The following is an 11,064-nucleotide window of genomic DNA, read 5'->3' as shown; positions in this document are numbered from 1 at the left end:
GAATTCAAATGAAAGCATATACACATACAAAGCAGAACATTTTACAGCACAGATGCAAATAATTACTCATGGCATCAAAAAAGTCCCCTTATGAACAAAAGTTGAAAGTGCTCGCAACCAAGAGGAGAATTTGTTAAAACTCATAGTTGAATTTGCAATACCAAACAACAACAACTATAAACTAAAAGCTTAAACGATGTAAAAAAAACAAATAGAACAATATATAAATTTTTAAAAAGAAAGACCAAACAACCCTAAGCAAAGTGTGGACACAAACACAACTTTAGACTAAAAATGCAGAACTTGAACTTCACAATAGATTTCAATCAAATACAATATTGTATGTTTGTAATACTAATCACCACTTAGTAATTACATAAATGTTCCACTTTTCTGCCTGGTTTGATAATACATGTACTACTTTTACTAATAATATATACATGTACAATTTATAAAGCGCTTAATCCCATGTTTATGGGCGCATACAAATCGAAATCCCAAGATAACATAATTACAATCAGATCATTTCATGCAAATTAGGTGACAATAAAAATATAAAGTACTCGGATTTAGATTTCTTTTAAAAAATTGAAATGAATTTAACTAGTACTTTTACGATAAATAAGAACTTTCAACAGTTTCTTTGTCATTTCATTCGCTTGTTTTTTTGCAGACATTTTATTTCATAAAAGAAAGTAATGTATACATTAAGAGTAAATGAGGCACCAATTTGATACTGTGTGGGCCTCAGTAATGATAAGTTTTAGTGATATGAGCAACAAAAATAAAAGCACCATCGAATTAATTAGACAAATCTAATAAGTGTCGTTTTTTGCAGAATGATTCTGGGAGCCAATAAAAAACACTTGGCTATTTCTTTGTTGCATAATTCGGATTTGGAGATTCTGAACTCGGTCTAGTTCAGTTGTAAGTTGCTTCATCTGATGATCGTTATATACAAATTGGTTCTGTTAGTAAATTACAAACACCACAGTAAGTTTAAATGTCGTGAGAACATGTTTGTGTCAAAAGACGAGGAGGACCACCATTTTATCAAAGTGTTAACGGAAGAGGTTCTGGTATATTTCTAGTTTGGTGCATGGCAAATTGTCCTGTTCTAAATTAAGAATAAATGGATCATACATAACATACTAATCAATGTTCATCTCCTTCAGAGTGTGTCTTTTAGTCAATATGGCTTATGTACATTAATCTCAGATTGCACCTTGTTTTATAGGTTAGTTTACTGGAATCCTCCATGTTTCATCCCGTTCTTTAAAATACATATCACTACATGTACTGCCATGTTATGCCACAGCCTCTATGGGCCGCCGGCTTCTCTCTCGCGCATTCAATCTCGCTACTCTCATTCCACCCTCCCAATTCTTGAAGATGTCTATCAATCCTGCAGGACACCTACCACCTCGACACTTCCCTTCAACTTCGCTTCCGATAGTTGCTAGTACAATACTCTTCTTTTCCAGTGCTCATACTTTGTGATCTTTCTTTCATTGACTCGCCGCCATTCATTCCTCATCTGGCACCCTGTCTTCATCAGATTGACCATCTGATTCTGCTTTGATATCGTTTCGGATAGATCTAGTCTCTAGCATCGTACTTGGAAGAAGATACCCATTGTGATCCGTGTCAGTTCCTGCTGCAGGAATTTGGCAAACAGTTTTCATATCCATGTACTTGTGTATCTCTTTCTGTGACGTGTCTTGCGATAAGGGGACCTTCCCTTCACCTAAAGTACAATCGATTCCCATGTTCGATTCCTTGTCGTTCATTTTACGAGTTAATTCATAGGTTCCTGTATCACCATCATTCAACGAAGGTCTTGCGTTTGGAAGGACGTATCCATCAAGATCTATGTCCGTTCCCGTTTTAGGCTTTTGGTAAACCGTGTTCATTTCCATATATTCGTTTTTCATCTTTTCCTTTATGCCTTGAGGTAAAAACCCCGTTCCTGCTTGTTCATCAGAAGGTTTTGGCATTTCCATTTTGCAGCCACAGTTAATTTTATCTGATACCGACTTTCCATCGTTTAAAGGTATTTCTGTGTTCGGAAGGAGATACCCGTCTATGTCCAAGTCCTTATCAGTTTTAAGTGTTTGGTAAACGGTTTTCATATCCGTATACTCGTTCATCTCTTTCTCCGACGTGTCTTGTGGTAAGGAGACATGCCCTTCACCTCCGGTACAGGCGATTTTCATGTTCGATTCCTCGTCGTTATTTTCACGAGTTAGTTCATATGTTCCTGTATCACCATCATTTAAAAAAGGCCTTACGTTTGGAAGGATGTATCCATCAAGATCTATGTCTGTTCCCGCTTTGGGCTTTTGGTAGACCGTTTTCATTTCCATATAATCGTTTTTCATATTTTCTTTTATGCCTTGACATAAAGACACCGTTCCTGCTTTTTTATTAGAAGGTCTTGATATGTCCATTTTGCAACCAAAGTTTCTCTTAACTAATACCGATTTTCCGTCGTTTAAAGGTATTTCTGTGCTCGGAAGGAGATAACCGTCTATGTCCGAGTCCTCATCAGTTTGAGGTGTTTTGTTAACAGTTTTCATATCCGCATAATCATGGACCTCTTCTGAGTCGTCATCATCATTATCTTTTATATCTTTTATATTTGATTCATAATGGTGACTTAAAACATCACTTTTCCGTCTTTCAGGCAATTTAGGTGGTGCGTTCAAAGCTTGGTAAGCAGAACCAGGTGACCGAGCATGCATTGATGACATAGTCGCCACGTCCATATATATTTCAGTGTCTAAATCCCAAGCATCCATTCTCTTTTTAAACCTGTAAATACAGTACCCGAATGATGCGAGCAGAATCATGCTAAATAATAGAATACACAGTCCAATTAGAATTTTCATTCGGAAGTCAACTAGTTGAATTGGGCCTGGAGATATCGTGGTTTCGTGTCCGTTGGGGAAAAGCCTGGCTGTGTACGTTGACGGTATTTCATCAGAGGTGATCAAGTCCGAGTAAGTTTTCAAACCTAGAAAGATATTTCGAAACAATAACTTCGGATTTTTGTACCGATAAATATTCATGGAAATTAATAAAAATAGAGATAACATAGACAAAAATTATACAACAAATAATGAATTAAAAGGGGCTTAATATTTTCAATTTAGTTTTCTACAAAATCCATTAAACGTATTCAAATTTGTTAAAAGTCTTTTCACAAATTCCAGCGACATGAGTTTCCATAAACCGCCATGTTTGCGTTTTCTTCCTAATTTCGATTAACGGATTAAATGGAAGCTTAATTTAATTTAAGGGGGGCTGTGTTTTGAATGCAAACTTAGTTTTCATAATGACGTTACCCGGGTGTTTGGTTATCGTGCTTTCACATGTATAATGTAATCATGTAATCATGGACCCCTCTTTATAAAAATCCAGTACATAGATTGGTCAAGAGTACCTCATATGATCAGAAATATCAAGAGCAATCCCCTAACTATAACAAACAAATTCAGGTGAGACGATGGAGTGAGAAAACCTATGATTCTTGCTTGTTTGCGGAATTCAGTTTCGTGCGGTCAACCTCAATTGCTGAATCAAGGAAATGCAAAATATACATTAAGGTGTATATGCAAGCGAATAAGTAAGAATTATTTACTCAAATGGCTAACCAATAAAAATAAAAAAAAATTAAAAAACACACACATACCTCCCGAATAACAAACGGCTCCTGCATCCCTTAAATGACTACATGGGTAACGATCAATCCCTGCATGAGCACAGTCTGCTAGGTTGCCTTCTGTTCCGTCACAGCTGACATAAGTTAGCAGAACATGACCAGAGCCTTGACCAAACCTAGCAGATGTCGGTGCGTCCAAGGCTCCATCAAACCCCAGCATTATGCAAACCACACTTGCGTCTCTCAGATCCCAGCTGTCATCACAGATAGTTCCCCAGGATCCATCATGCAGTACCTCTACTCTGCCTTGAGAATCGTTAGACCCACCGACGAAACGGACTTGAAATGGTTTGGGATGGACTATTAGAGAAGAACGTAAAACATGCTTGTTTGAGATTATATCACCGCAAATCTTACGTTCGATTACAAAAATGAAGGCACTTAAAAATATTTGGCCATTGTTTGCATCTTGATATGCTATAAAGTACTACCAAACAACTAACCCCAATTTTTTGTGAGGACTGTAGATGATGAGGGAGAATATCGCATTGTCGGCTTGATATATTCATGTGTAGAATAATGGAAATTATTACGCTTTGGCTGTCGTTGCTTCCCATGCAAAACCGTCGTTAAGACAAAATGAAAATACAGGTGGGGGATTATTTGAACATCATCTTATATTTTCCGGTAGAACAATACTTGTTCCCGTACACACAAAGAGGCAAAGTTATGTACAGCCATGAGCAGCCATGCAGCAAGTCTTTCTTCTTCTTTGTGCATGGCTGAACGTCAACGAAACGGAGTTAGGTCTTTTGTCAACTCTGTTTGTTGCTACGGCAGGCAGCCAGTGAAAACGAATACGTTTAATCAAATTATGGAAATGCAGGCAATAATTTAAACAAACAGGACTGTGTTTTTCCTGACTCAATTTTCCTGATTGAGGTGTCATATGTAAGGGCATAAAAAATGAACTTTCTAGAAGTGTGACTTTCTCTTCGAAATTTAGATACCGCCCGGCAATTGACTTTTTTGTACCCTCTCTTCAAATTGTTTTAATCATTCATGCGTGAAATATGCCTCATATGAGTTGCATCAAATGAAAGAAGAGGATCTAAGCTTTACAACTATATGTCGTTTATGGAGCCGTCACCTACTTTGAACAGTGGTTATTAAACATAGTCTAAAAGCCCCGTTATCTGCACACCAAAAAATATTTGGGTAATCTTACTCAAATAGGGAAATAAACTTTGACACTATAGTGACACACTTAATTGAATGCATTAACTCATTTAATTGAGATTGATTGGGAAATTGGGAAAGCATATATTAGTAGTGGGTAATAAAAAGGGAGTTTATAATTATGCAAATTAATATTTGTAACACTTTTCTACCCCCTCCGAACCCCGCCGAGAACAAAATGGCAACCCCTTATTAAAGGGAGTTTGTAATTATGCAAATTAATATTTGTAACACTTTTCTACCCCCTCCGAACCCCGCCGAGAACAAAATGGCAACCCCTTATTTTCCAATTTGGTTGATGAAGGCAATGCTTAAATTCATAACACATCCTGTTGGGTATAAAGAATTCCATGTTTTGTGTCTTTTTATGTGTAAGTTAACACCCGTCTTCGCAGGTTCCATTTTCCCGAACTTTTTGATGATTGGGCCTTGGTCTTGGAGTTTTAAGCCTTGGCCTTGCTGGTCACAATGGCCAATGCCTCAGTCGCAATGTTAGGGATTTCACTGCAACACTCATATGTGTAATGTTTAAGCAAGGAATTTTGGAAGCATTTAAAAGAGGTTGATTGAAACTATGGCTTTTTAAAAACATACCTCCTGAATAACAAATGGCGCCGGCATCGCGTCTATGATCACAGTAATCTCCAATTCCTCGGTGAGCACAGTCTGCAAGGTTAGCTTCTGTTCCCTCACACCCGACATTAGCTAGAAGAATACGACCAGATCCCTGACCGAACCTTGCAGATATTGGTGCGTCCAAGGCTCCACCAAACCCCAGCATTCTGCAAACTACCCTCGCGTCTCTCAGATCCCAGCCAACATCACAGATAGTTCCCCAAGATCCTTCGTACATGACCACTACTCTGCCTTCAACATCGTTAGACCCACTGGCAAGACGAACTTGAAATGGCTGAGGATGGGCTGAGGGGAAAGTATTTTTTCTATTTTTTTACCTTTTTCCTATGTTGTGAATGTTTGTGAAATAAACCTGATCATTTGCCTTAACTACTAATACAAACGAATTCATGTGTAAATTTGTGTAAAACAAACATAACACATATTTGTCATTCTTCTCTATCATTTCATTGAAAATAAATATATGAATATATTCAGAGGAAAAAACTAAGCAACAACTTCAATGTTATTTCACTGGAGATCTAGTCGAAATTAAAATCTCGTATGTCAGCAGTAAGAGTTTTTCTATGCCACTGTCGAAAAAAAAATGAAAAGCAGTCCGCTCAACTATTCGAAATAAAAATCGATTAATATCAAATTGCGTGTTTTATAATTACTGCTCCATTTAGTCTTTTTGTATCGACTAAAAAACTTTCTTTGTAGAATACGGACCAAAGACACATAAGACAACACCATACAGATTGAGTAACGATTGAAGATAATAAGTTTTGACATCGATTAAACAAATATGATGTAGCTGCGTTCAATTGATGCAAAACAGTAAACATAACGGAAATGTATGATATTGGTACAAGCAAAATTAATTCATATTTGAGTAGAATTAAATCAGTTGTTGTGAAGAAGAAAATGTATTTATTTAATTCGATATGTACATTTAAACTCGTATATACTATAGTACTTAAACATATATAGATAAGAACAACTATAATTATTATAGTTGCTCCTATCTAACTATCAGGAAGTCACATTAAAAGGAATTTTGTTGGACAAATATAAAAGATCATTTAGCTACAGATAATTTTTTTTAAATATTACACTTTTTCTGTACACACTAGCTTAAAATGGAGAGGTAACTTACTACCTAAGTAACAAATAGTGCCTGCATCTTCAAAATGTTCACAGTTGTGATTTCCAACCCCTCCATGTGGACATTCTGCCAGGTTGACTTCTGTACCCGAACAACCCACATCATCTAGAAGGATATCCCCTGAACCTTGACCAAACCGAGCAGATCCCGGTGCGTCTAGGGCTCCATCAAACCCCAGCATTCTACAAACCACCCTCGCGTCTCTCAGATCCCATAGATCGTCACAGACAGTACCCCAGGATACATCGTGCCTGACCTCTACTCTGCCTTCAGCATCGTTAGATCCATTGACAAGACGAACTTGAAATGGATCTGTAGGGAAGAACCAGGGGGTAAAAGGATTTTTCTCTTGAAATAGGAGTTTTACCATCATGTCACATTTAAACCAAAATAGTGCACACTGTATGATTAAAAGACATTTAAGGTCTTATTTCAACCCAAAATCCCTGAGATCAAATGCATGAGAGTCCCGAAATAAGTTTAGATATTGTTAAAGAAGTAGGTTAATACAGCCCATATTTCTTTCTGAAGAAGAGAAACACTCTACAGATATATATATTAAATAAATACACATTTTCGTTTTAAATGATTTGCACATCGAGGGAGATGTCATATAGAGTTGTAAGTCACTAAGCTCTGGGTTCTGTTTATTTCATCTAATATTAAAGCATGCCATTTATACAGTTATCATTTGTAAATTTTGTTAAGAGTGATAGAGAGAGAGAGTGAGATGGAAAGGCTCATTTGTGTTAAATGTTTTGAGCAATTTCAAATCTCTTTCTGAGCAGCAAGTTGAAAAACTTATACTTAACCCAGTAAGAAGTCATGCTCGTTAGATCCTATGCCTATGAAACTTCTTCTACCATGTATCGACATATTAATTCCTGTGTTCACATCGTTGATTAATCTTTCTCTCTCGACTGGTCATTTTCCCATGCAATTGAAAAATGCCCTCATTACACCTTTATTGAAAAAACCTGGTCTTGACGCAGATTTTAAGAACTTAAGACCTATCAGTAATCTGAAATATATATCGAAGTTGGTTGAGGGTGCTGCTACCCAGCAAATTATGGATCACTTCAATAACAACCCACTTTTGCCATGTACTCAGTCTGCATATAGACCATTCCATAGTACTGAAACTGCACTGCTAAGAATAAAGAGTAATCTATTGATGGCTATGGATTTCCAGAAAGTCACTCTTTTACTGTTATTAGATCTAAGTAGTGCATTCGACACCATAGATCATTCTTGCTTATCAGAGACTTTAAAGACCTGTTTTGGCATAGAGGGTGTTGTTCTTGAATGGATAGAGTCGTATTTGGTAAAAAGATATCAACAGGTCAAAATAGATGATGTGATCTCTGATGATTTCCCTGTGCCTTTCGGAGTTCAACAAGGTTCTCGGCTGGGTCCTTTGTTATTTACTCTGTACACTGCTAATCTCATTTCAAATATTCGAACGAATTTCCCCGAGATATCATGCCACTGCTATGCAGATGACACACAGCTTTATGTATCATTCAGACCTCATGAACATGCTAAAGAGCGATGTGTCTCACTTCTAGAAACATGTGTTGACTATGTACGTGGATGGATGTTGCAAAATAGGCTCATGCTTAATGATGGTAAAACTTAATTAATGATCATTGGCACACCTAAATAGACATCCGAAATCAACTTAAACAGTGTATCAATTGGAGACTCTGTAATAGAACCATCTGTTAGTGCAAGAAATCTCGGAGTACAGTTCGATTCGAATTTGAATATGAGAGAGCATATCACAAATGTTTGTAAATCAGCATACTACATGCTCTATAATCTCAGACGTATTCGTAAATATTAAGATAAGGACATTACGAAAGACATTGTTCATGCATGTATCACCAATAAGTTGGACTATTGTAATGGTCTACTGTATGGGATCCTTGACTCTCAAATAGTGAGATTGCAACGGGTTCAAAACACCTGTGCAAGGCTAATCTGTGGTTCTAAATTCACACGGATCACCCCAATTTTAAGAAATCTACATTGGTTACCAGTACGCCATGAATAACATTCAAAATCTTACTGATTGTATATAAAGCACTTCTTGGTCAAGCTCCCACTTATATCAAAGAACTGTTGTATTTAAAACCTAATCAACACAATCGTAACTTGCGCAGTTCCCGAGATACTTTGTTGCTGCAGATCCCATCTATCGAAACAAAAATAACGCTAGGTGATCGAGCATTTGCTTGTGCAGCCCCCAAACTCTGGAATAACTTGCCATTTGAAGTCAGGAAATCACCATCTGTAAACGTCTTTAAGTCAAAACTGAAAACACATCTTTTTAATTAATTGTAAATCTAAGCATATCAGGAGCTCTTGTAGCGCAGTAGAATATATACCTAATTTTGGATAGTTTCTGCGCTCTATAAATGTACTATCATTATTAGTGCATGATTGAATTTAGATGTAGAATATAATTAGCAGATAAAATGTTCATAATCTTACAGCTCGTTAGAAAATGTAATGATATATCCCTCTTAGAAAAATTATGTACATGGATTGTTTAAGAGCACTGGACGTGATCAGACATACTTCTAGAAGAGCAACCCCATAACTGTTTTTTCAAATTCTAGCTGTGACGTCAGATGAGGAAAAGCGTCCTACAATCCTAACTTTGTTTGCGGAGGTCAGCTTTTGTGTGCCCAACCAAATGACCGATAAGTCTTTTCCATTTCCTTAAACCGACCAAGGAAATACAAATATACCTGTGTTTAACATGTGAATAAGTAAGAACAATTTGTTGACATTGATAATCTACAAAATCTAGAAACGTACCTCCCGAATAACAAACAGCGCTTGCATCGTCACCATGTCCACAGTTGTGAACTCGAATCCCTAAATGAGCACAGTCTGCAAGGTTATCTTCTGTTCCCTCACACCCGACATCGTCTAGTAGTATATCCCCTGAACCTTCACCAAATCGAGCAGATCCCGGTGCGTCCAAGGCTCCATCAAACCCCAGCATTCTACAAACCACCCTCGCGTCTCTCAGATCCCAGGTGTCGTCACAGATAGTTCCCCACGAGCCGTCGTACAGTACCTGTACTCTGCCTTCAGCGTCGTAAGGTCCACCAACCAGACGAACTTTAAATGGGTTCGGATGGGCTAAGGCAAAAAAAGGGTCTTCTATATTTTACTTTAGTCACATTTTGCGAATCTTTATAAAATAAATTTGATAATTTGCCTGAACTCCCAATACAAAAATAAATAATTGTGGAAACGATTCGATGTTTTCTCTTTATTACTGTCAGTGAATGATATTTAATCTTTCGGTGCCACCGAACAGACGTACCTCGAATGGATTCGGGTAGGCTAAATTCAAAAAGACAAAGTGTATTAACTAAAGCGAACTTAATATACATATATTATTATGTGAGGGTTCTTAAAAGCAATATGACTGCTTGTAATAAACAACATTCAAGAAATGCCTAAAAAGTTGTCAAAGTCAAATGCAGTCATACACTGTTATGAGACCTTTTCTATCACTGTCTCAAGGATTTTAGTAATTGATTTTGTTGAAATGATGGGAAGAAGTAAATTGATGACCTTATATTTTTTTTTTGCGTTTTGAACAGAATGCCATTTACAATTACGAATATTCGTTTCCTCATGTCCAAAAAGAGTTCGTACCTCCTGAGTAGCACACTGCACTCGCATCCTTGTGATGCCCACAGTAAGATTCAACCGCAACATCGACACAGTCTTGCAGGCTGTCTTCTGTTCCCAGGCAGTTAACACCAATAGTATCACCAGAACCCTGACCAAACATGGCTGATCGTGGCGCGTCCAGGGCACCGACGAACCCTAGCATTCTACATGTTACCCTTGCGTTGAACAGATTCCAGATATCATCACAAACGGTCATCCACGATCCATCGAACAAGACCTCGACTCTACCTTCAGCATTGTTGGATCCATTGACGAGACGTACATCTATGGAGTAGAATGTCAATAACTTTGACTACTGATTGTTTGCTATTATATTTTCTACAGGTACAGTGTAGCGCTACGAGAATAGTTCCCTTGCTTAGAAAGAGCGTATTGATCACCTCTATTCTGAAGAAAAAAACTTCATACCCACAGACGCGTTAGCCAATAATTCCAAAATAAGGAAACATGAAAAGATTATTAAAATCATGATTATTTTTTCAACGGTAAGTGAGATGACTCAAGTTAAGGAAATTAAGCATCGTTCACAAATTTTCCTGTATTCATAAATTTAAAGTGGTAATATCTTACAAGGGTCCTTTTCTAGGGGTTTGTTTAATGTTCATATATTTCAGTATTGAAGCAATGGGTCGAATACGTATAACTAGCATTTGCTTAG

At 37.2% G+C, this 11,064-nt stretch overlaps 1 protein-coding gene across 1 annotated transcript; it reads right to left on the bottom strand.

Annotated features, from left to right (window-relative positions):
* Nucleotides 1–3,523: 3,523 nt before the first annotated feature.
* On the bottom strand, nt 3,524–10,602 carry LOC764936 (deleted in malignant brain tumors 1 protein-like). The gene is made up of 6 exons (XM_030995744.1): nt 10,368–10,602; nt 9,513–9,821; nt 6,787–6,998; nt 5,498–5,813; nt 3,695–4,024; nt 3,524–3,576 (listed from the first exon to the last, which is right to left on the bottom strand). The coding sequence occupies exons 1-6, from the start codon at nt 10,600–10,602 to the stop codon at nt 3,524–3,526; spliced, it is 1,455 nt and encodes a 484-aa protein (XP_030851604.1).
* Between the last annotated feature and the right edge of the window lie 462 nt (nt 10,603–11,064).

This window comes from Strongylocentrotus purpuratus, unplaced genomic scaffold (genome assembly GCF_000002235.5).
Source record: "Strongylocentrotus purpuratus isolate Spur 01 unplaced genomic scaffold, Spur_5.0 spur5_scaffold_3, whole genome shotgun sequence".
NCBI classification, from domain to species: Eukaryota; Metazoa; Echinodermata; class Echinoidea; order Camarodonta; family Strongylocentrotidae; genus Strongylocentrotus; species Strongylocentrotus purpuratus.
This window is presented reverse-complemented; position numbering and strand designations above follow the sequence as displayed.

Excerpts from the sequence above, each read along its gene's own strand:
- LOC764936 (XM_030995744.1), bottom strand. The coding sequence starts at position 10,602 with ATGACCGTTTGTGATGATATCTGGAATCTGTTCAACGCAAGGGTAACA. Across the intron at positions 9,822-10,367 it reads TGCAGTGTGCTACTCAGGAG|TTCGTCTGGTTGGTGGACCT; the intron begins GTACGAACTCTT and ends ACCCATTTAAAG. Across the intron at positions 3,577-3,694 it reads AGCCGTTTGTTATTCGGGAG|CAATTGAGGTTGACCGCACG; the intron begins GTATGTGTGTGT and ends TCCTTGATTCAG.